The following is a 27,096-nucleotide window of genomic DNA, read 5'->3' as shown; positions in this document are numbered from 1 at the left end:
AACTTGCTTTCTGGTTTTTAAGACCCACACCAGGAAATTTAAGTAAAGAGCCACAGTTCCCCCAATGGTGATCGCCTTACTCTTGTAAATCATCCTTTTTGTTTCTCATTGTAAGGAATTAAAGCTTTACATCTTCATTTTAGTTCTCTCATTTTTCATTTCTCAAAGACTTGTTTACCTTTCCACTTTCTCTTATCTCTGAGACTCAGAGTTTTTCAATTATCAGGCTTCACAACTTTGTAAATAATAGAAAACTTTCTTTGCAGTTAATCAGCCTGTTTTTCTTTTGCCCTCTTACGTAGGAAGATGTCCCTTCCTTCCTTCCTTCCTTCCTTCCTTCCTTCCTTCCTTCCTTCCTTCCTTCCTTCCTTCCTTCCTTCCTTCCTTCCTTCCTTCCTTCCTTCCTTCCTTCCTTCCTCCTCCGCTCTCCTTCCCTCCCCTTTCCTTCCCTCCCCTTTCCTTCCCTCTGTCCACATAGAATATAGTTCCCTTGCCTTCTGATGCTCTGCCCCAAGGAATGTATGATCACTGAAACCCAACAAGCTACCTCTGGGTTTCCGGGCTAGATTTTTTTCTTAACCCAATCACCCTGGCTCTCACTGACTGGCCAAAAATAGGTTTCCAGGCCAAGCTCCACTTGGTTATTATTTAGGCACTGACTGGCTCAGAGTGAATGTATCTAGCAGTTGTTTCTGTTTCGGCCAGAAACCCTGAGGTCTTCCCCTCCCAGACTGATTTTTTTGAGGGGGGGGGAGCAGGTAAAAGAGGCCATTTTCTGCCCTTTTTCTTATCAGCCTTAATCACTGAATGAGGCATTGCTTCAGTCAAACTGAGACCTGTTAAAGACCTTGGCTTAAAAAGGCCAAGATCTCCCACTGCATCTGGGGCCATCTCCAGTTGTCCTGATCTGTATCTGGCCATTGTACCCAGATAGCTCCGGAGGAGAAAGCGAGGCTGGTGACTTTGCACAGCCCTCCCAATTCACCTGCATGTCATGGCATCACCTTCCTGATGTCATGGTCCTCTTTGAGAAGGAAGGACAAACAACAAGAAAGATGTTAATAACTTTCTTGAATGAAGTAGAAAAGAAGCTTTCTCACTCACCTACTATGCATATTGGGGGTACTTCCTCTGAGTGGCCATGGTGATGTCTTCTCTTCTTGAGGTTCAATGAATTCTTAAAGTCTTCCCAGATGGAGGCATTTGCCACCTCTCCCACCAAAGGACCTCAGGAGGCTTATCTATCTGCACTTGTATCTTCAGGTCATTTGAGTGAGTAATAGACCCTGCTCTTCTCCAGAAAGCTAGGACTAGGGAACAGGGTATAGAAAGGTGTGCAAATCAGTGAGAAAATATGTGACTTTTTTTGTCAAAAAAGAAAGACAATCATCATTAATTGTGGCGATGGTATGGAATGTTATCTTCTGTGGCATCTGTGGTGGTTAATGATCAGTTAGCCATTAAAGTTAGTTTTTGAACTTTGAAATTCTGTGATTCTGTGAAATCGCAAGGTGGTTTATGTGATTATTTTCCTCCTTACAGTGTGTACACACTGTATGTGTTTACAACATATTGTATACAGTGTATATACAACACTGATGAGAGGAGTCCCACTATAAATCCTTTTTTCATTTAGTGAAAAGGAAAATGGCTATCATTTGTATAGTGCTTTATGAATATTATTTCATTTTATCGTCAAAACAACATTGGGAGGTAGGCACTATTATTACTGTTTCCATTATACAGATGAAGTAAATTGGCCAGTCACACAGCTAACTGATTTTGGAGGTTGGATTTGTACTTGGATCTTGCTGATTCCAGATCCAGTGTTCTGTCGACTGCACCCCCTCCCTTCCATCTGTTCTCAGACTTAAGAAATTTTGTCCAGGCCATCTTGCAAATTCTTTAGAGAGGATCTACCAAATTTCCAAACAATCTGCCACCAAATTTCCTAAGAACTAGAACGGTAACAATAGTTGAATGTGCAGTACCAGGAGGTGGCTAATTCTATTTCCCTTCTCTCTCTCAAAATCTTTAAGCAAAGATTTAGATAACCACTTGTAGAATATGTTATCAAGTAAAATCTTGCTAGAGTACAGATTACAGAGAATATAAACTTAATAAAATATGTTCAATTCATTTGAGTTCAAAAAAAGTAAGGAAGATTAAGTTTGGAATAACAAGCATTTACATGCACATTTTTTACAAGACTTTCTTTAAATACTTGAAACTACTTTTTAAATTTACTTTTCATTTTATTTACTTTATTGCCAAACCTATTTCCAAAAGGATTTGAGTGGTTTAACCAGTTAGATATAATGCCAAATTGGATATTTCTGAATAACAGATGTTCTTAACCAGTAGGACAAACTCAAATAGGAATGGGGAGACACTAAACTATGCATAGTGATCTGTAGGGATACATACTATTTTTCCCCAATGATTTAATATTATATTTTTTCCCAATTACATGTAAAAACAATTTTTTACATTTCTTTTATTTTGAGTTCCAAATTCTCTCCCTCTCTACCCCCTTATATCAAGCAATTTGATATGTTATGCACGTGCAGTCATGCAAAACATATTTCCACTTTAGTCATGTTGTGAAACGTGACAACTAAAAAAATTAAAGAAAGAGTATGCTTTGATCTACATTCCGACTCCATCAATTCTTTCTCTGAGGATGGATGGTATTTTTCATTATAAGTCCTTCAAAGCTGTCTTGGATCATTATATCGCTGAGAATAGCTAAGTCATTCACAGCTGATCACTGTACAATGTTGCTGTTACCGTATACAATGTTCTTCTACTTCTGCTCCCTTCACTTTGCATCAGTTCATGTAAGTCTTTCCAGGTTTTCATTTCTTATAGCACAATAGTATTCTATCACAATAATATGCAATAATGTGTTTAGCCATTCCCCAATTGATGTATATCTAGGGGCACATATTAACTCAAAAAACCCTATGTATTAGCATTTTCTGTGTTCTATTGTATTTGTATTTAATTTGTTTAATATTTCTCAATTGTATTTTAATCTGGTTTGGTGGCATTCTGGAGTTTTTCTGTCATAATGCTCCAACATGTTTGGCACCTCTGGTCTAAATGAAACAGAGAGTATAGACTTTATCCTAGAAATAGTGATGAGTAAGGCTTCTCTTCTCATTATGACAGGGCATAGGACCTCATTTCTAAAGTAGGAATCCTCTAAAAAAAATTCTTGACAAGTTTGACTCTAGCCACCATTTGGTGACCTCCAGTGATAAGGAACTCACTCCTAAGGCAGTTCATTGCACTTTGGGACAGCTCTAATTTTTTCAATTAAATTTTACATTTTTCAGTTAATGAAAATCCACCTTCTCTCTCTTCCACCTTCCACTTGTCGCCACTGAAATATTCATAGTTAAGCAAAATAAACTTCTGTTTCGTCATGTCAAATATATGTATGTATATGTATATATAGATAGTTCTCACTTTCTATAAATAAGAATTACATAAATTCAACTTGATGTGAAGAATTTCTAAAGCATAATATTGTTTGCTATCATCCGGTATATGAGGAAAAAAGCACTACTGTCTAAACATCTTATGACAGCTTCATTAAAAAAAAAAAGTTGTGCTTCCAATCACCAGTGACAAAGGCAAGGTGCAGTAGGTGGGGATAAAACCAGTACTACTTCTATTTTGAAAGATGATTAGGGAAAAAGGAAAAGAACTATATGTTCTAAAATGTTTATGGCAGCTCTCTTTGTGGCAGCAAACAACTCGAAACTGCTGGGATGCCCATCGATTGGGGAATGGCTGAACAAGTTCTGTTATATGATTGTGATGGAGTGCTACTGTGCTCTAAAAAATGATGAGCTCAATGATCTTAGAAAAACGTGAAAAGACTTGCATGAAATAATAGTGAAATAAGCAGAATCAAGAGAACGTCTCACACTTGTGTTGTCTTTGCTGTACAGTACCATGCTTTTTCTTTAACTTTACCTTTCATTTGATAATTCTGTTTATTATCAAGGATTTAAGATATCTACATTTTAGAACATTTTATAACTTGTGTAAAGGTTTTGTTTTGCGTATGCCTTTGTTATATAGGCTAAGTGAAGTGGGTGGGGGCAAATTTTCATTATGTAAAAATCACTTTATGTAGAGGTCTGCAGAATGGTGCTCTTACATAAAGAGAGAACTGTCTCTTTGTATTTATGTGTATATCTACATATATATTTGTATATATATCTGCACCCTCAGTTTATAAGTCTATCACCTCTCTGTCTAGAGATGTGTAGTGTGTCTCATCAAAAGATTGATTGATTAGGTTGATTAGGGATAAAAATCCCATGGTCTGCAACAAGTTTCTCTATTAATGGATTTATTCACTTATTGTGTACTCACCTGAGAAAGCAGAATTCAAAGGTTACAAGTAGTTTACATACTTTTCCAAACCTTAACATATGTAATCCTTACATAATAATTTGATACTTATCCATCTTACGGCAGGGATTTGTAAGTATTCTTTGTTCATTTCTCTGTTTAATTCATAGGATCTTAGATTTGGAGCTGAAAGGGATGTGGAGGTCATCTAGCTCAACACTCTCATTTTAAAGATGATGAAGGTGAAGTTCATAGAGTTTATGTAACTTGTGCAGGGTCACACAGCTGATGAATATTAAAGGGGGGATTTGAACCCAGGGCTTCTATACTGTAAGTCCAGCCCTTTACCCATTATACCAACAGCTCTATTTCATTTAGTTCTTGCCTATTCTAAACAGAGTTGTAAGAGGTTGATAAAGGCTCATTGAAAGCATTAACAAGGGCAGCTTGTTAAAAAAGCAGTGGATAGAGCACTGTCCCTGGAGTCAGGAGGACCTGAGTTCAAATGTGACCTCAGAAATTTGACACTTACTAGCTGGGTGAACTTGGGCAAGTCACTTAACCCTGACTGCCTTGCCAAAAAAAAAAAAAAAAAGGCATTAACAGTCTACGACAGAACTTCATAGAACAAATTGAAGTTTGGATTCAGTCAAAGATTGCATTTGAGGACCTAGAGGGCCACATGTGGTTTCAAGGCCACAGGTTCCCCACCATTGGCCTAGGATGTACATTACAGTTCTGTTTGAACTGAGGGTGATATGTGATGTGTAAACAAATGTTGTATTAATCTTAAGTTGTGCTGCCTGTATTATTTGTTGAGATTGAAGAGGCTAGAACAATGATCAGTAGTAGAGCAACTGGACCTGAACTTTCTTACAGTCATCCAAAATATTATTTTGAGAAACCTAGCCTTGTAGTATATACTGAAGAGATAACTGGTAAAATTTTGAATGACTGTCTAGCAAGTTAACTGGTTGATAAGCTGGAAATCATAAAAGCATATTAATAGATTCTAGGACTCACTTTCCCAAACTCTATACATATTGAGAGGTCATGTCCCTAGGGCATGGCTACCTTTATCTCCCTTCAGGATTCTAGGGGTAACCCTGAAGGATAAGGGGATTTTTCTAATATTTTTGTTTGGGAGTCCCATTGTCAAACAACCCATTAATATCTCCCCAACAGCCAACTGACCAGTTGACCTCTCCTCAATATCTATTAACCAATTAATATTGGTTATATTTTATAAAGGAGCAGCTAGACAGTAGTGGGGCCTAGGTAGAATATGGGGCCTGAAATCAGGAAGATATCTTTCTGAGTTAAAATCTGGCCTCAGACACTTAATAGCCCTGTGACCCTGGGCAAATTACCTAACCTTGTTTGCCTCAGTTCTCTCATCTGTAAGCTAGAGAAAGAAATGGCAGCCACTCCAGTATCTTTGCCAAGAAAACTCCAAATGAGGTGACTGAAAGACAACTGAACAAAATGTTTTATTAAAGGATATTTACTAAAAAAAAAAATTAAAGCGAGGGCAGAAGTACAATCATTGCTGCCCCGACCTACTCCAAAGAGAAGTTGCTTCCTAAGGCTAAGTCCTATCTAATTAGATCTAATTATACGCTATGCCTCTCCCTGCTGTTGATCTCTGGAAAGCTTCTTGTACTTCCATTTTCTCTCCCCACTGAGGGGGATGAAAACTGTCCAAGAAGACAGAGCCATTTGACTTTTGTGACTTGGAGGTTTCATGATTGCTCAAGTATTCTAGCAATTTTGCCTCCTGGGTTGATCGTGACTATCACATCTAGACTAAGATATAGCCTAGCATTTCAGTTTATTATAGAATAACATTCAAGATTTCCTAGCTCAATGCACCTGAGCAAGAAGAAAACTCAAAAGGAAATTATCCAGGGACACCGATCGATTATAATCTATAACTTAAGAGAATGGAATTAAATGAGGGAACAATGTGGATAAGTATTCTCAGAAAAGATAGCCAATTCAGCAGAGGCTTAATACTTATGTATCATGAATATTTTCTTCTAGAAAGTCAGAGGGTGCTGGGCATGGGAAGCACTGAATAGCATCACTAAACAGGAAATTGACTACAATTTAATTAAAATGATTGGTAACTGGTGTGTCAATAATGTCAGCTGTCTATATGCATTTAGCCAGGGGTGGGGAACCTGCAGCCTCAAGGCCATATGTGACCCTCTAGTGTGGCCCCTTGACTGGATTTAGTCAGACCTAGAGGGCCACATGTAGCCTCGAGGCTGCAGGTTCCCCACCTCTGATAGACCCATTCACCATTTAGAACAGTGTCAAATCAGAAATAAAGATATAGCTAAACATTGCATGCAGGACATCAGTATCAGCCTGGCCATCAAAATTAGTCCCAAAAATGGAAATAAAAGGAGGCAAAAATAATGGTCTTAGTTATCATCATTTCCTGAGAACACTTAGCAAACATAAATCAGTTGACACAATAAACAGTCTGAAAGAACTGAGAAATTCCATTAGCCAGCAAATGTTTGATCCCCTTGTGAAGAAGAAAAAGAGATTTCAGCTAATCAATTAACCAGTCAACATGCTTTTATGGTGTGTCTATTACATACCAGTAACAACAGTTTAAAATATGAATTTGCTTATAAAGCTCTACAAAGGGGATGGCAGAAAAATCGTGAGTAGTATTACCTTATAAAATAGTGGTGGAAGCAATCACAAGTCTGCAGAAAGCTTGGTGTGAGACCCATTTAAATCACAGCATGTCAAGAGAAATCATAGATAAAACTGGTAAGAGAACAAATAGATGTAAAGGGGAGCAAACGTGCCAGTGTTCCCATAGCTATCTATTTTTATCATCAGTGCCAATGAAACCACCTCATTTGAACTTTTAATACCTCAACCTAGAATAATAGATAGAAATAGCACTAAACACGATGAAATCAAGAAAAGAAGCCAGACCAACCAGGCACACACTGAAGAAAACTAAGGTAAAAACAATCTTAAAAGCATTGAAAGAGAATTTTACAAAATGCTCAAAGAATGGGGAAAAAACAGTGAAAAAAATATTTTATTGCTATTTATTTATTAATAATTATTTGTATTTCACAATCTTATTATAAAAATTAATGTTAATGCCCCCCAAAAAGTGATATCATTAACTACTAAGTCTTATTCCTGTACTCTCATCTTTATAAAATCTTTGCAAGAATTATGTAAATACGTTATCTAATGGACATATGAGAAGCAAACAGGCTTTTGCAAACAATTTTGTGCAGTAGATTTACCTCGTTTTTAAATGTTTTGTTAAAAGATTAACCCCAAGCATCAGTGCAACTAACCAGACTTGCTTTGTAACTAATTACATTTGACTTAATTCATTTCAGTGCAAAAAATATCATAACAAATTTTTGGTTTCTCTGAGTGCTCATCATTTTGTTTGTCTATTCATTCTCAATAACTTTTCATCTTACGTGATTGTAGTTAGCATATATCCCATTCTTCTCATTCTGTGTTTTCATTTTGTATTATTTCAGGTAGATTTTTCCAGTTTTCTTTGTGATCCTCATATATCTTAGTGCTTAACTGCATTATTTTCCATCATATTAATGGACCATGACTTATTTAGGCACACTACCATTATTGAGCATTTAGATTGTTTTGGGGATGTGTGTTTACAAATTATCTTTTCTACTTTGAAAATTATTCTGAAGATAGCACTCTTGCTTTTGATAATACTTTAAGAGTATGTTCCCAACAGTTGAATTTTTAGGTCAGATGATATGATTATTTTTTAAAATTCCATTGTGTCCTGCTAGATTACTCACCAAAAACATTTTACATATTTGAAATTCTAGTAGTGATGGATGGTTATACCTGTTCCTCCACAACCTCACCAGCATTGAATTTTGGCACCTTTAACTATCTGTGTCCATTTGATAGATGTCAAGTGGCAACTTCAAAGGTGTTTCAATTTACATGTCTTTGATAATTTGTAAATTTGCACATTTTTTCAGTAACTATTAATTCTATTTCATCTTTTAAAAATTATTCATATCCTTTGAGCACTTTCTCATTATGGGCTTGAGAATTATCACCGTGACTTTTTAATGATAACTTGCATATTTAAAATGACAAATTTTGAATTTATCATGTGTCACAAAATTTTCCCACCTTTTTTTTTTTAATTATCTAGTTGGCTTTTTCACATAAAGCAGTTTTAGTGACGTGTTGGACTTTCAGTCAGGAAGACCTGTGTGAGTTCAAATCCTGCTGCCTCAAAAATTTGCTAGATGTATGACCCTAGACAAGCCATTTAACTTCTCTCAGCTTCAGTTTTTTCATCTGTATAATGGGTATAATAATAACATCTACCTCACAAAGCTATTATAAATATCAGATGAGATTTATATATAAAGTACAGCAAACTGTACGGCACTACATAAATATTATCCATTATTATTTAATTTCATGCCATCAGGCACATCCGTCTTGTACTGAACAATCCCTTCTATTTGTGAACTAAAACAATTACCCCTCTTCTACAACTGAGATAAATAATTTATTACATAAATATTCTTTATGCTATCATATTATTATATTAATATAACCATTTTCTTCAAAAGTCCACATCTTTTACAGTCACATAATTGACTAAAAGGTGAAGAAACTACATTTGTGTATGTATTTTTGTTGTTATTGATCCTAATGAAACAAGCATTTGATATGATAGAGCAAAACATAATTTTAAAGATTCCTCTCCATATGGAGGCTATCATGGATAAGTTAATATCATACAAGATGCCTTGATAAATGCAACCACATAAATGTTTCTGTGATTCTCCGATTATTAACATCAAGTGAGACACATAACAAAATGACATATGCTCACCCAAAGGGTTCACCTCTGGAGGTTTTCATGTGCAAAGTGTACATTCAAAGGAAGCCAGGGAAAGCAGGTGGCAGAGGTGACCCAAAGGCACCAATAAACTGTGACATGGTTCTAAGAATGACCTGTAGATTGAGTGACGTATAGGATATTGTTGAGGGAACGTACAGATGGAAGTGGGATTCACTTCAGAGTTGGGGTTCTTAGTCTGTCATCCATAGATGAAGTTTATTTTAAAAATTTTGATAGAAGATGGCGTAGTAGAAAGACGCACATACACATAGCTCCGAACCCACAACCCATAGAACAACTACAAAGAAGTAACTCACGGCGAATTCTGCACCCAGAGGCCACAGAACATTGGAGCGAGGGAGATTTCTGTTCCGGAGAGACCTGCAAACCTCTCGTAAAAGGTCCTTCGTGCTGCGGACTGGGCGCCAGGACTGGGAGCTGAGTACAGCCCTGCCGTGGCCGCGGCACCGAGAGGAACAGATCCGAGCGGGCTTCAGGGACGGGATCTCCAGCGGCCGCACAAGTACCTCCACCCACAGGTGACGGGGGTCTGTGAGAGAGTCCCTTTGGCGGGTCGAGGGGGGAGTGGGGTGCCCCCATGGCTCGGGCCCCCTCGGGAGACAGAAGCTGAGGGGCAGCGGCAGACCAGGGCTCCCCAAGCAGGCAGGAGCCTGGATCCATTGTTGAAGGTCTGTGCATAAACTCCCTGAGGGAACTGAGCCTGAGAGGCAGCCCTGCCCTCACCTGAGCATCTGAATTTAATCTCACACTGAATAGCAGCCCTGCCCCCGCCCAAAGCCCTGAGGCTGGAAGCAGCATTTGAATCTCAGACCCCAAACACTGGCTGGGAGGATCAGGAGGTGAGGTGGGTGTGAGGAAAATATTCAGAGGTCAAGTCACTGGCTGGGAAAATGCCCAGAAAAGGGAAAAGAAATAAGACTATAGAAGGTTACTTTCTTGGTGAACAGGCATTTCCTCCCTTCCTTTCTGATGAGGAAGAACAATGCTTACCATCAGGCAAAGACACAGAAATCAAGGCTTCTGTGTCCCAGCCCACTCAATGGGCACAGGCCATGGAAGAGCTCAAAAAGAATTTTGAAAATCAAGTTAGAGAGGTGGAGGAAAAGCTGGGAAGAGAAATGAGAGACATGAAGTCAAAGCATGAACAGCAAATCAGCTCCCTGCTAAAGGAGACCCAAAAAAATGTTGAAGAAAATAACACCTTGAAAACTAGCCTAACTCAATTGGCAAAAGAGGTTCAAAAAGCCAATGAGGAGAAGAATGCTTTCAAAAGCAGAATTAGCCAAATGGAAAAGGAACTTCAAAAGCTCACTGAAGAAAATAGTTCTTTAAAAATTAGAATGGAACAGATGGAGGCTAATGACTTTATGAGAAACCAAGAAATCACAAAACAAAACCAAAAGAATGAAAAAATGGAAGATAATGTGAAATATCTCATTGGAAAAACAACTGACCTGGAAAATAGAGCCAGGAGAGACAATTTAAAAATTATGGGCCTACCTGAAAGCCATGATCAGAAAAAGAGCCTAGACATCATCTTTCATGAAATTATCAAGGAAAACTGCCCTGAGATTCTAGAACCAGAGGGCAAAATAAATATTCAAGGAATCCACAGAACACCGCCTGAAAGAGATCCAAAAAGAGAAACTCCTAGGAACATTGTGGCCAAATTCCAGAACTCCCAGGTGAAAGAGAAAATATTGCAAGCAGCTAGAAAGAAACAATTCAAGTATTGTGGAAATACAATCAGGATAACACAAGATCTAGCAGCTTCTACATTAAGGGATCGAAGGGCATGGAATAGGATATTCCAGAAGTCAAAGGAACTAGGACTAAAACCAAGAATCACCTACCCAGCAAAACTGAGTATAATACTTCAGGGGAAAAATTGGTCTTTCAATGAAATAGAGGATTTTCAAGCATTCTTGATGAAAAGACCAGAGCTGAAAAGAAAATTTGACTTCCAAACACAAGAATGAAGAGAACCATGAAAAGGTGAACAGCAAAGAGAAGTCATAAGGGACTTACTAAAGTTGAACTGTTTACATTCCTACATGGAAAGACAATATTTGTAACTCTTGAAACATTTCAGTATCTGGGTACTGGGTGGGATTACACACACACACATGCACACACGCACACACACATAGAGACAGAGTGCACAGAGTGAATTGAAGAGGATGGGATCATATCTTAAAAAAAAAATGAAATCAAGCAGTGAGAGAGAAAGATATTGGGAGGAGAAAGGGAGAATTGAATGGGGCAAATTATCTCTCATAAAAGAGGCAAGCAAAAGACTCATTAGTGGAGGGATAAAGAGGGGAGGTGAGAGAAAAATATGAAGTCTACTCTCATCACATTCCACTAAAGGAAAGAATAAAATGCCTACTCATTTTGGTATGAAAACCTATCTTACAATACAGGAAAGTGGAGGATAAGGGGATAAGCAGAGTGGGGGGGGATGATAGAAGGGAGGGCATGGGGAGGAGAGTGCAATTTGAGGTCAACACTCATGGGGAGGGATAGGATCAAAAGAGAATAGAAGTAATGGGGGACAGGATAGGATGGAGGGAAATATAGTTAGTCCTATACAACACAACTATTATGGAAGTCATTTGCAAAACTACACAGATTTGGCCTATATTGAATTGCTTGCCTTCCAAAGGGAAGGGGTGGAGAGGGAGGGAGCTAAAGAAGTTGGAACTCAAAGTGTTAGGATCAACTGTAATGTTCTTACCACTAGGAAATAAGAAATACAGGTAAAGGGGTATAGAAAGCTATCTGGCCCTACAGGACAAAAGAGAAGACAGAGACAAGGGCAGAGAGGGATGATAGAAGAGAGAGCAGATTGGTCATAGGGGCAATTAGAATGCTTGGCGTTTGGGGGGGGAGGGGAGAAAAGGGGAAAAATTTGTAACCCAAAATTTTGTGAAAATGAATGTTAAAAGCTAAATAAAAAAAAAAAAAGAGAGGAGAGCAAAGAAAAAAAAAAAAAAACAAAAAAAAAAAAAAACAAAAAAAAAAAAAATTTTGATAGCTATATTTCATTATAATTTGTTTCCTTCATTTTATGTTTTATTTTATGCTTTCAAAAAACTGATTCTGAGAAAGAGTCCATAGACTTCACAAGACTTCCAAAGAGGTCCATGATGAAAAAAAAAGGTTAAGAATTCCTGCAATAGATGGTGTTGTAGGATCATGGCATCATAGGTTTAGAGAGGAAAGGGACCTTAGAGGTCATCGAGCCCAAACCCTTCATTTTGCAAACAGGTCCGTAAAGATGAAGTGACTTGCCCAAGGTCACACAGGCAATGAATCCTACAGGTACTTAACTTTATGATAAGATTGTGTTAATTGCAGCAAGACCTAGAACATTAACAGACCTCCTCAATGTGATCCATGATTTCTAAAAGGAGTTCAACCAAAAAATGGATGAAAAAGACTTTTGTCCGTACTATGACATGCAGTTGGAAAACCAGTCCGTTGAGTTAGTTCATCAGTTAGGGTCAGGCATTGTACATAGACAAGGGGTTGTATCTGGAACTGAATGGGAAGATGAGAGCAGATTAGATTACATTTGGAAAATTTCAGTGATTTTAATGTTCCCAAGTTGTTCCACAGCACAAAAGCTCGTGTTTTTAACACAAAGTTACCCCAGTCCAGTGATGCTGTATAGTTACAAACCATAGGTCTGAAAAGTTAAAGTTTCAGGTGAAATTAACTCAACTTATTAAGTGTCTATTGCATTCCATTCACTGTCCTAAACACTAGAGTTACAAAGAAAGGCAAAAAACAAAAACACTAGCCCCTTGTTCTCAAGACACTCAGTCTAGTGAGGGAGACAATATACAAACAACTGTGTACAACGAAGATATAGACAAGATTGATTGGAAATCATCTCAGAAGGAAGACACTAAGATTAAGAAACAGTGGGAAAATCTTCTTGCTTTTAAAAGGTGGAACTTTAGTTGAGATTTGAAAAAAGCCAGGGAAAGCAGGAGACAGAGGTGACCCAAAGGCTCTAATAAACTGCAACATGGTTCCAAAGCTGATCTATACAATAAGTGAGGTATAGGATATTGTTGAGGGAATGTGTGACCACAAAAAGGAGGTGGGCCAATTGTGGAGGGAGAACAAAGAATAATAATTAGTCGGACAGCTTGAGTCCATGGAATGTTAAAAGACCTGGAGGAAGGATGTTGAGTAGATCCAGTCAGGAACTTGTGGAACAATATGGACAAGAATTAAAAACTGTGAGTGGGCTGCCATCTTCTCCCAGTGGAGGAAATACCCACAGTAATGAAGCCATCGATTCACTGAAATATTGAATTACTAAATTGTAACTCTGTGTGTACGTGTGTGTATGTGTGTGTGTACATAAAAATCTTAGTGAAGCTTTAAGCTTTACTAACTTAAAGCTCAGATGACTCATTCGGTGCTACTGAGAATTCTTTCCCACTGGGATGTTTTATTACTGTCCTTAATGCCTGAAATTGGTGCTCACTAAGCATCCCTGAATATAGGGGAGCTTACTACTACAGTTAGCTGTGACACACTGGTTATTCCTTGAGTCCTTCAACTTCTAACAATCAGATCTGCCTGAAAGTAAAATGGGTTGTTTTTTTATGTGGCTCTCCCTTACAAGATGTTAGATGACCACATGTCAGCTGTGCTGTTGGGAGAATTCTTTTCAGGTTGGCCTACATGGCCTCTGAGGGCTCTCCCAAGTCTGAGAGTCTACAATTCTATGAACTATGGTTTGATTTTATTTTCCTACCTATGATCAGGAATGATGCTTCATAAATCTTAGATTCCTAGTGTTTAAAATAGGTAGAAAGTACCTTTGTGATCACCTAATCCAACTCCCTCATTTTTATAGAGAATGAAACAAAGGCCTAGAAAGAGGAAGTGAACTGTCCAAGGTCAGCAGCCTAGTAAGTAAAGGCAAGATTTGAATCCATCTCTCCTGATCTGGGGTCCAGTGTTCTTTTAACTACATCATATTGCTCTCTTTACAGATTCTTAACGCTCAGATTCTGAGTGAGGGGAGTAACTAATGCTTGAAACATACTATGGAGATTTATGGTATGATATAAATAGAAATAAGAACTGGACTTGTGGAATAGGGAACTTACAGATGAGGAAACTCCCTCCACCAAAGCACATATGCGCCTTCTCTGCAACTCATAGAGTAGCCTGTACGAGGTCAAAATGATTTTCATAATAATACCAAGATGTAGTTTTTCATGTGGTCAATACTGATAGATACAGTCCATATAAGCAAAAGCTCTTTAGTGAGTCTTCAGTAAATTTTTAAAAGGGGCCTGAGACCAAAAAGTTTGAGAACCACCTTAGTTTCTTAGAGCACTGAGAGTTTGTAACTTGCCCAGGATCATACAACCAGTATATTTCCAAGGGAAATCTTAAACCTCGGTCTCACTTTGAGGCCATTTTGTTATTTTCTACAGCATACCACCAGAATAGTACAGCATAATACAGTATAGCATAAGGGATGAGACAAAATGAGACATTTACAAGTCATTAAATAATAAGGATATTTACTTTGCCCTAACACAACAAGGAAGTACAACAAGAATACAATGGCACTTGGCTTCTCTGGAAGCAGCCCCCCCTCAACAGAACTGTATCTGGTCAATAGGGCAGAGTAAGATGACCCTCATGGTCTTCCCAACTCCACTAAGCTAGAAGGGCCCCGATTCCCATAAGTGGGACCTTTTCTGCCATTAGGTAAACAGGACGCTGCATCAAGGGTGGCACAGGCTATTCATGTCCCAGGGACAACTTTGTCGCCTTTTCTTTGTTGTAGGAAAATAGGTAAACTCTATCCCATAGAGTAGAGTCTAGGTATTGAGGGTTATAACTCTTAACAGAATTTGTAGTTGATAAAGGAAAAAAAGGGAGAGAGATCCTTAAGTAAAAGTTTTCACAACGTACAATGCATGATAACCTCTTTTGTCATAACAGAGCAATTATGTTAAATGCTTACTCACTGAAGTTTTCTTACAGGAGACAGTGGAAGTATTTTTGAAACATCCCTCTGTGAAGGATGATTCAGACCTCGAGGGGAGAACATCCTTTATGTGGGCTGCAGGAAAAGGCAGTGATGATGTCCTTCGGACAATGCTGAGCTTAAAACTGGACATTGATATCAACATGACAGACAAATATGGAGGCACAGGTAAGAACTTATGAATTGGCTGAGCAAGGAAAATGATGAAGAAGTATAATACCTTTAGATTGAGTGAACATGCCATACTTGTCATTTTCAGTGGAAGCTTGTCTGCCCCCTGGCTTCTAAATATATAACTACCTTCTTTGTAGGTTTCCAGAGTAAGATGTCTATCAAAAGGCAGGTAGGTGGTGCACTGGGTAGAGCACTGAGCTGGGAATCAGAAAGATTCATCTTCCTGAGTTTAAATCTGACCATAGACACTTACTAGCTGTGTGACCCTGGGCAAGTCACTTAACCCTGTTTGCCTTAGTTCCTCATCTGTAAAATGAGATGGAGAAGGAAGCAGAAAACCACTCCAGTATCTTTGCCAAAAATGCCCCAAATGGGGTCACAAAGAGTGAAACATGACTAAAAAAAGACTGAACAACAATAAATCCATCAAAACATTCTCTGTTGTCATGGTCCCATGCTAGCTGTAAGGGTCCCTTAATACCTGACACAAGCATATCCAAGAGAACAGGGGAAGGATCAGAAGGTGTTGTGAAGGAAACAACAATTATTAGCCCTTCTCTGTGCCAGCATAGCCTGGAGTACAAGAATTCCCCGGGGAAAACCCAAATGCGCACATATACACAGATGTAGAATAAGTATCACCCAACATCACCAAATCCACATAACCCTACCAAAAAAAAAGGTCTTCCCTGTCTCTGTCTCTCTTTCTTCTACAACCTGTAGCTCCACAAATCAATCAATGAGAATTTATTAAATGCCAACTATGTGCTAAACATTGGGATATAAATATTAAAAAGTGAGACCACCCCTATCCTTAAAGAACCAGCCAAGAACACTAGTCAAAAGTTGGTGAATCTGTCCCAGATTTTATATGCTGTTCAGAACATATTTTAAAGGGAAATTTTAAAATAGCACTTGAAAAAGTTCCCATATAGAGGTATAAAACATTGCAGCAGAAAGAGAATTGAACTCGGAGTCAAACGATAGAGATTCTCGTCCCACTGCTAACAGTTATAAAAGGTTTGACCTTGGGAAAGTCATTTCCCATCTCTGGGATTGATTTTCCTCATCTGTTAAATGGGGCTAGAAGACCTTCACAGTCCCTTCCAGTTCTCGTCTTTTGTTTTTCCAGATATTCTTGGTAAATATTTTCACTGAGGAGGGATTGTTTTAAAATATGTATTTATAAAATATAAATTAATTGAAATAATTAATGTAACATTATTTATTTGTTAATAATTAAACACATAATCAATTAGTATAATTGATACCTTTTGCCTTTCAGTCAAAATCATTTCCTGCCCCACCCCTAAATTGACCCCATCGATTATGACAAAGGAAAATAATTGAGGGCATAATTTAAAAGAGAGATTGAGGCAGCCACAGTTGGTAGTAGATTGACGGTCAGTCTTGGCCCTTACATTGAAATCCTGCCACTGATCCCTATTAGGTTTGTGACCCTAGGCAATTCATTTAACCAGTCAGTGCCTGAAAGCAATTCTCTAAGATTAAAGCTTTTCTAAGAATGTCCTGATATGTATTGGTAGAAAGAGTTCCACTCTTCAACAAAATTGCGGGTCCTATCCTGAGAGAGGAGACAGGACAGAGACAAAAAATAAACCAAATAACTAAGCAAAAATATCATGCAGAAATCTTACATGACAAAATGTCTGAAATATTTTGCCATCGTAGTCCTCTACCTCTCCCTTTGAAGACAAGATAGATTTTGTTATTTCTTTCTTGGTTTTTTCCGGTACTTGGGATTCAACTTCCATTTGGTTACATTGTTGTCATCATGGCATATACTGTTCTCTTGGTTCAACTTACTTAACTTTGCATCAGGTCACATATCTTCCCAAGTTTCACGAAATTCCTCATATTTATTATTTCTTGTTACACAATGATATTCCATCATAGTCATGTAATGTAGTTGTTGGTGTGGCAGGGTTTTGTTGGGTTTTTTTTAGCCATTCTCTGGTTGATGGGCATCTATTTCTTTCACAATTCTTTCCCACCACAAAGAGTAGTAAATATGAATACTTTGCTTAAATTGGACCTTTGTTTCTGTCTTTGACATCCTTGAGATAGATTAAGAATTTTTTCCCTTACAGTTTCTATTTGGGAGTAAGTGGAATTCTGGCTCCTAAAGAAATTGTGTTTCTAAAGGGTAATCAGGGAGATAGAAATAGTGAATAATAACTGAGAAGAGATGATTGTTTCAAACAAATAAAACCATGTGGACAAGAAAAGTGAGGATAGAAAAGGAAAAAAGAAAGGAAGTGAGTTCTTAGGTGATACTTATACATAAAAGGATGAGAAGTGGTTGTAGCTAAGATGATAATCAGGAACTATGAAGATCCATTTGAATTTAGGGAATTAGGGTAAAAGTACATGTATATATACAAACATATATATGTATATTATATGTGTATAAACACACACATATATACACACATACACAGACATATATGTATATTTAGACCCATGAGAAAGTAAGGCCATCTCTCAAGATTTTATTATTAACTTTCTCACTTCCTCTTCAGCTTTACATGCAGCTGCCCTTTCTGGCCATGTCAGCACCGTGAAGTTATTATTGGACCATCATGCCCAGGTGGATGCTACAGACGTCATGAAGCATACTCCTCTGTTCCGAGCCTGTGAAATGGGGCACAAGGAAGTGATTCAGACACTTATAAAAGGTTAGTTAACTGTGCAACTGGATGAACTAATTTTTGTTTTATCTCTTCTCCTCCCTCCCCCAGCACCTAACACAGCGATTTGCACATAGTAGGCACTTTATAAATATTTGTTGAATCACACGGGGGGTGAAGAAATTAATCACATAAGATTGGAGTTCCTGAATACATGGTTTGAAGTAAAACACTCCAAAATAATTCATTTTTCTAAACTACCTGAAGATTTGTAAACTGCTTGCCTCCAACCACCCTGTGAGTTAGGTAGACAAGGACTAAAAGACAAGAGGCCTGGGTTCTGGTCCTCCTTCCACCACTAGCTAGGAGTATGACTTCAGTTTCTTCATCTATAAAATAGGATAAATTTTGCCCTTCTTACTACACATAATTGCTAGGAAGATCAAATGAGATCTGTGTAGCAACATGTGAAAACACCCTGAAATGGGGTCATCTCACACATATACATATATTTTTGCACACATATATACATAAACTGTACTGTATACATACATGTATAAACACAGACATATATAGCATTCTGCCATTTCAAAGTGTTTTTAACATGTGTATACAAAGTGTGTGTGTGTGTGTGTGTGTGTGTGTGTGTGTGTGTGTGTATGGTATCAAGTAAAAAGGCAAAAATAAATTTGGAACATATTGCTTTGGATAATATTGTATCAGCAAGTTCAGATAATTCATTGCACATAGGAGAGAAGCAAGATGGTGTAGTTTGGAGTCACTAAGACCTTATTTCAAGCCCTACATACTAGCTACATACTGGCTGGGTGACCATGAACAAGTAAGTAATTTAGCCCCTCAGCATAGCTCCTCCCCCCAATTCTAAGATTATCAATGCAGATAAACTATCAATATACATTGGAGGAAGGAATTTCCAAACCAGGAGTTCCCCATACTGACAAACTCACAGATCTAGCCACATACCCCTATAAAAACATAAACAAAGCCAGAGAATAATTCTAGGATTTTTGCCCAACATACTCCAAGTCTATGGGAAAAGAGTGTTCTTTTGGGAGAGCTATGGGGAGAAGGAAAGGATGAAATCTGAGCAGATATGGGATACTTAGCTATAACTTCTCTGAGCCTCACTTTCCTCATCTGTAAAATGAAGAAGTTGGACTTAAATGGCCTGTGAGGGTCATCTTGGGGGCTTTAACACAACAAAAAACTCATATGGGACCCTATAAATAGACATGGCGAGATACTTTCACTCCAATTGGCCTCAACCTGCTTCAGAGACCTGGCCAGTCCTCAAACCTGGTGTTGGGGTGTTCCAACTTCCAAGGATCTCTGCATTCTTTCTGACACATAGTGTTTGAGTGGGCTCCCTTGACCAGGGGAAGCAGTTGGTGTCAAAGAAGAGCCAACACCTTCCTCTAGATGTACGCAGTCTGCATGACCCACTGTATAGTGAAGATAAAGTCCAGGTTTCCTCTCCCACATCATTGCTTTATTTCTAATTGCGCTCAGTTACATCTCTTATTTGGTCCTAGACTGGTTCCTCCACTATTGCCTCTCTGTTACCTGTCATCCCTGGAGCTACAAGGTTCCCCGTATCAGCCACAGAAACATACATGCCTCCCCTCCAGAGAACTAAGTCTTCACTTCCATTCAGGCCCTCTCCTCTCTGGATGTCTCTACCTCCAGGTCATTTTTTATCTCCAACTAAGTCCTAGGATGTAGATCAGACTAGCCACAGCTTCATAGTGTTAATTACCTTGACAATCAATTTATCACTGAGACAACCCATCATTTGTAAACCACATTAATGGACTTCACAAAAAAAACACTCATAGAAGTATTACTGGTATTCTAGTTGGTCACACCCTTTACAGAATACTTTGACTCTTGAAACCTCAGAATTGGAAGAGACTTCAAAAGTCATAATTCAACTTTTCACTCGACAGAATTTCTTCCTTTAGCATCATTTCCAACCTGTAGCTTTTCCGACAACTCCCATAAGAGGACTATTCAGAAACCGTTTTCACACAGAGCCTCTAGCCCTTATACAGAGCTGAACATTTTCAATGAAATGTAAACAAGATTTTAAAATAGAAATTCCATTTTCATTATTGCCTCTAGCTGTCTTGTGAGCCTTTTGAGTTCTTTGTGAGAGCAAGGCTGTATTTTGATTTACTCATTTGTGAAGAATTTATCGAGCACATACTGCGTTCAGACTGTTGACTTTCCATTGATATTTTAAGTGAGCATACATGGAAAGAAATCATTATTTGATTGATCTTTTAGACAAGCAAATGCTTAAATTCCTCAAAGTGTACATCAGGAAGGTAAGCTGCATGTTGCCAAACCTCTGAAAAACTGAGGTTTTTTCATTTCCTTTTTCAACATGTGTTTCAGTATTGGGGAAACAGAGAACAGGGGTAATAATACAATATAATACAATAAAGATAATTTTGTGTCTCTTGTACTTGTATCTCCAGTGCACGTAGTAGGACCTCAATAAGTGTTTGTTGATTGATTAAATGTGATTGACATCCAAAGTTATTGTGTAATAATATCTCTATTGTGATCAGAATAGGAATAGGAACTGGACCAGTGATTTCATTGGTTCAGAGACCTCTCAGATGAGGAAACTCCCTCTACCAAAGTATAAATCAGCACCTTCACTTAAGACTAAGATTTTAGAGAGTTCACTAGACTACTGAGATATTAAATGATTTGCCCAAGATCTCGTGGCCAGATGTGTCATTAAAGTACTTGAATCCCAGGTATTCCTAGTTCCAAGGTCAATTAGGTCCACTATTCCAAGCTTGCCTCTCAATGATAATAATTAATTATCATTATTAATCATCAACTAATAATTGATAATAAATACAGTACTTTATGGTTTATATTATTAATTGTGGTGATAATTATCATTATTAATCGCTAGTTAATAATGATAATTAATGTGTACAGTGCTTTATGGTTTACAGGGAGTCTTATATACATCATTCCATTCAATCTCACAACAACCTGTGAGAAAGATGCTATTATTATCCTGTTTTCATAACCTAAGCTCACTTGTGGAGCATGGTATGACTGAGACATTCATGTTTAGAGTTTTTCACCAAATGGCATAGAGAGATGGCAGGAATACAATCAAATTAGTGTCTTACCTCACAGTTGCCCTCTAAGACTGATAGACATATTTTAAATCAAAATGAAATTAAAAGCAAATAAAAGGAAGATCTGTGATTTTTGTCAGCATGAGGCTCTCCAGCAATAGAGAGCACAATTTCTTTTGACTAAGTTGATAAATCCTTGAAAGAAGTCTAAAGCACCTACAGGTTAAGTGACTTGCCCAGAATACAAGCTGGGACTCCAGTCTTTGGGACTCCAAGCCCAAGAGATTTTCCATTATACCTTGATGGTCTCTAGAATCAGCATACTCTTTAGTCAAAGAAATAAGTATACAAACTAGCCTGTGTAGACACTGATGTTTCCTTCAGTATCTTGAACACAGAACCTCATTTTACCAAGGGCTAGGAATTCACCAGTTCAGTCTTTTGATTAATGTTTCTCTTTCTCTCCTTTCTAAATGAGCCCAATAAAAAATCAAAATCTTAGGTTTGTTTGTTTTCTCTTTTCTTTTTTTTTTGGAAGGGGGGGAGGGTAAGTGGAATGGGATAGGACCTATACTGTCAGTGGAATTTCATATGTAATGTCATAAGGAATTTCTGATGAAGAAACTCCCTCTACCAATATAGACCAGCACCTGTTGTACACCTTGTAGTTTTAGGAAGCTACCCAGGCCGTTGAAATGCTAGGTGACCTGGCTAGGGTCACGCAGCAAGGAGGTATCCTCCCGACTCCAAGGTCTGTACTCTATCCCCTCCATCACATGTCCTTTTTTCTAATTATGAGATGTTTTAAATATCATTTGTCTTTCTCTTACAGGTGGAGCAAGGGTCGATCTGGTAGACCAAGATGGCCATTCTCTTCTTCACTGGGCAGCGCTGGGAGGAAATGCTGATGTTTGTCAAATATTGATTGAAAATAAAATCAATCCAAATGTGCAAGATTATGCAGGAAGAACCCCCCTGCAGTGTGCTGCATATGGCGGCTATATTAACTGCATGGCCTTGCTCATGGAAAATAATGCAGACCCAAACATACAAGACAAAGAGGTAGGGATTGGGTATTTTTTACAATAATACATTTGGTCTGTTTTGTCATTCTTATGTCTGGAACCTCCCTTTACTTAAAAATTTTAAAAATTAATTAAATGCTATATGTAGTAATATAATTTTAATTACATTATAATCATATGACTATACAATGCTACGCTGTATAATATGTTATATATTTGTTGCTGTTACTATTCAGTCATTTCAGTTGTAGCACACTCTTCCTGACCCCATTTGGAGTTTGTTTTTGGCAAAGATACTGAAGTAGTTTGCCATTTCCTTCTCCATTTCATTTTACAGATGACGAAACTGAGGCAAACAAGGTTAAGTGACTTGCCAAGGGTCACACAGTTAGTAAGTGCCTGAAGCTGCATCTGAGCTCAGGAAGATGAGTCTCCCTGACTCCAGGCCCAGTGCTCTGTGCACTATGGTGCCATCAAGCTGCCAGGATGTTATATATAACATACATTAAAATGTTCAAGTCATGACATTTCTTTTTTTGACATTTAGCATTTTATTTTTCCCTAGTTACATGTAAAAATAATTTTTAACATTTATTTTTAAAACTTTGAGTTCCAAATTCTCTCCCTTTCTTCTACCCCACCCCTCATTGAGAAGACAAACAATTTGATATAGGTCATACATGTGTAGTCATGCAAAATACATCTATAACAGTCATGTTGTGAAAGAAAACAGGCAAAAAAAACTCAAGAAAAATAAAGAAAGTTTTTTTAAACATGTGCTTCAATCTGTATTCAGACACCATCAGTTCTTTCTCTGGGGATGGATAGCACTTTTCATCCTAAGTCCTTCAGAGTTGTCTCAGATCATTGAGAATAGCTAAGTCATTCACAGCTGATCATGTACAATATTACTATTACTTTGTACACAGTACATTTCACTTTATATCGGCTCATACAAATCTTTCTAGGTTTTTCTGAGAGCATTCTGCTCATCATTTCTTACAGTACAGTAGTATTCCATCATAATCACATGCCACAACTTGTTCAGTTATTCCTCAATTAATGGGCATACTTGCAATTTCTAATTCTTAGCCCACAGAAAAGAAGTGCTATAAATATTTTAGTACATATAAGTCCTTTTCCATTTTGTTTTTTATCTCTTTTGGGATACAGACCTAGGAGTGGTATTGCTAGGCCAGAGGCTATGCATGGTTTTATAGCCCTTTGGGCATAGTTCCAAAATACTCTACAGAATGCTTGAATCAGTTTACAACCCCACCAATAGCACATTCATACCTCATTTTTCCCAACATTTGTCATTTACCTTTTCTGTCCTATTTGCCAATCTATTGGGTATGAGGTAGTACCTTAGAATTGTTTTAATTTGCATTTCTCCAATCAGTAGTAAGTTAGAGCATTTTTTTCACCTGGCTATCAATAGTGTTGATTACTTCATCTGAAAACTTATATCTTTTGATCATTTATCAGTTGGGGAATGACTCATGTTTTTTATAAATTTGACTCAGTTTTCTATATGTTTGAGAAATGAGGCCTTTATCATAGAAACTTGCTTCAAAATTTTTTTCAGTTGCTATTGCTATTTCCCTCCATCTATTTCCCTCTCCCATTTTTTCTATTCTCTCTCTCCTTTTACCCAGTCCCTCCTCAAAAGTGTTTTACTTCTGACTACCCTTTCTCCCAATCTGCCCTCGTTTCTGTCACACACACCCCTTTCTTTTATCCCTTTCCCCTCCTACTTTCCTGTAGGGTAAGTAAGATAGATTTCTACACCCAATTACATTATTCCCTCTTTGAATCAATTCTGATGAGAATAAGGTTCACTCACTCCCCCTCACCTCTTCCCTCTCCCCCTTCGCTATAAAAGGTTTTTCTTGCCTCTTTTATGTGAGATAATTTACCCCATTCTACTCCTCTTTCTCCCAGGACATTCCTTTCTTAATTTTATTTTTTAGATATTACCTTTTATATTCAACTTACACCTGTACCCTCTGCCTATATATATATTCCTTTTACCTACCTAATAATGAGAAAGGTCTTATGAATCACAAATATCATCTTCCCATGTAGGAATGTAAACAGTTTAACCTTATTAAAGTCCCTTATGATTTCCCTTTCCTATTCACCTTTTTATTCTTCTCTTGTGTCTTATATTTGAAAGTCATATTTTCTATTCAGCTCTGGTCTTTTCATTTAGAATGTTTGAAAGTCCTCTGTCTCATTGAATGTCCATTTTCTTCCCCTGAAGAATTATACTCAGTTTTGCTGGATAAGTGATTCTTGGTTGCAGTCCTAGCTCCTTTGCCCTCTGGAATATCATATTCTAAACTCTCCAGTCCTTTAATGTAGAAGCTTCTAAATCTTGTGTTATCCTGACTGTGGCTCCACAATACTTTCTTTCTGGCTGCTTGCAATATTTTCTCCTTGACCTGGGAACTCATGAAATTTGGCTATAATATTCCTGACAGTTTTCATTTTGGGATTTCTTTCAGGAGGTGATTGGTGGATTCTTTCCATTTCTGTCTTACCATCTAGTTCTAGAATATCAGGGCAGTTTTCCTTGATAATTTCTTTAAAGATGATGTCTAGGTTCTTTCTCTGATAAGGATTTTCAGGTGGTAGAGCAATTCTTATATTATCTCTCCAAGATCTATTTTCTAGGTCAGTTGTTTTTCCAGTGAGGTATTTCACATTGTCTTCTATGTTTTCATTCTTCTGGTTTTGTTTTAGAGCTTCCATTTGCTCCATTCTACTTTATAGCTCCATTCTACTTTATAAGAAATTATTTTCTTCAGTGAGCTTGTGTATCTCCTTTTCCATTTGGCCAATTTAACTTTTTAAGACATTCTTCTCCTCATTGACTTTTTGGATCTCTTTTGCCATTTGGGTTAGTCTGTTTTTTAAGTGTATTTTTGTGTCTCCTTTACCAAGCTGTTGACTTGTTTTTCTTGATTTTCTTGCATCACTCTCATTTCTCTTCCCAATTTTCCCTCTACTTCTTTTACTTGATTTTCAAAATACTCTTTGAGCTCTTCCTTGGCCGGAGATCAATTCAAATTTTTCTTGGAGGCTTTGGATATAGGAGTTTTGACTTTGTTGTCTTCTTCTGAGTGTGCGTTTTGATCTTCCTTGTCACCATCGTAACTTTCTATAGTCAGAGTTTTTCTGTTTGCTCATATTCCCAGGCTGTTACTTGACTTTAAACTCTTTGTTAAGTTAGGGCTCTACTTGCAGTGTGGAGGGCATACTGTCTCAAGCTACAGGGATTTTGTGTGCAGCTGTTTTCAGAGATACTTCTAGGGACCTGTAAGTTTTCAGCTCTTCCTAGGTGGTATGATCTAAGGAGAGGTGTTTACTCCTCTCTTGGCCTGTGCTCTGGTCTATGAGTGACCACAAAGCACTCTTTTTTGCCTTGGAACTGTAAGGAGGGTCCCCACTCCACTGTGGCCACAGGCTTTGCTGTGATAGAACTCTTTCTTGCCCTGGGACTGCCACCCAGGACTGTGACCCAGATCTGTACAGACAAAACAACAGACCCTTGAAATCTCCTTCTGACTGGTTGTTTGACCCCCTTACCATCTGTAGACTGAGAGTTCTAAAAGGAGCTGCTGCCACTGCTGATTCAGTGATTCCCAAAGCCTGTTTCTGGTTTGCTGGGGCCTGGTCTGTGCTGGCGTGGTCTGCTCTGGACTGTACTCCTCTCTCACCCTGATGCAACAGAACTTTCCTGCTGACTTTCTAAGTTGTCTTGGGCTGTAGCATTGTTTCACTCCATCTTTCTGCTGCTCTAGGATTTGTCATTTTTAAAAGGTATTTGAAAGGGTTTGGGAGAGAGGTCAAGCAAGTCCTTGCCTTTACTCCCCCATCTTGGCTCTGCCTATGACATATCTTTTCTCCATTCATCCATTCAATAAATATTTATCGAGCACCTACTGTGACCATGCTAAGCACACTAGGCACCATGGCAGTGAGGGACAGATGCAAAGACATCTAGTAGTAGCTGTAGACTAGAAGTGAGGCAAGGTTTATTATGAAGCTGTAGCAACTGGACAATTAGTACAAGCACATGGTGCTTACACAAAGAAAACATTTCACTATTTGACAGATCTTCAGAGACAGGGAAGCTTAAAGTCCATGTTTTCAAGGAAGGTCAATCAGAAATGAAAATAATGGGCTGCAGTACAAGTCAGTTGGGGATAAAAACAAAAATTCAACAAGATGTGTAGAACTCATATTTGATAACTTTAAGAAATACATCAATTATGTCAAATAAGGGAACATACTTGGATGTGGTTTTATAAAATGAGTGTTTTGTTATTGTTCTTTCCCAGCATAGTAGAATTTGAAAGACATTGTGGTATAGTAGAGAGAGCTGCCTCAAAGCCAGGAAAATCTGAGTTCAAGTCCAACTTTGCACATATTCTGGTTTGATGACCTTGGGCAAGTCACCTCACTTCTCAGTGTTCCAGGCAACTTTAAGACCATGTACGAGTTGAAGAGAAGGAGCTGACCTACATGGGCAGAGGGTACTTACTCATTTGAGTTGGTTTGATGGATAGAACACAGGACTTGGAGTCAGGAAACATGAGTTCTAATCCAGCCTCAGACATTTACTAGTTGTGTGACCTTGGGCAAGTCATATAATCTCTGTTTGCCTTAATCCACTGGAAAAAGAAATGAGACCACTCCAGTATCTTTGCCAAGAAAATCCAGTGGACAGTACTGGAGTGATAGGGCCACAGGTCACAAAGAGTTAGACACAACTGAATGGTTGAAC

General features: G+C 38.0%; 1 protein-coding gene across 5 annotated transcripts in view; it reads left to right on the top strand.

The window, feature by feature from the left end:
* Nucleotides 1–27,096, top strand: part of INVS (inversin) — a 244,110-nt gene that overhangs the window by 165,182 nt on the left and 51,832 nt on the right. For all 5 annotated transcript variants that reach the window (XM_072604510.1, XM_072604503.1, XM_072604529.1 and 2 more), the window contains 3 exons: nt 15,320–15,491; nt 18,041–18,196; nt 22,109–22,338. In XM_072604510.1, the coding sequence (XP_072460611.1) occupies nt 15,320–15,491; nt 18,041–18,196; nt 22,109–22,338 (558 nt within the window). The remainder of the gene's footprint in view (nt 1–15,319; nt 15,492–18,040; nt 18,197–22,108; nt 22,339–27,096) is intronic.

Source organism: Notamacropus eugenii, chromosome 1, assembly GCF_028372415.1.
Source record: "Notamacropus eugenii isolate mMacEug1 chromosome 1, mMacEug1.pri_v2, whole genome shotgun sequence".
In the NCBI taxonomy this organism is placed as follows: Eukaryota; Metazoa; Chordata; class Mammalia; order Diprotodontia; family Macropodidae; genus Notamacropus; species Notamacropus eugenii.
This window is presented reverse-complemented; position numbering and strand designations above follow the sequence as displayed.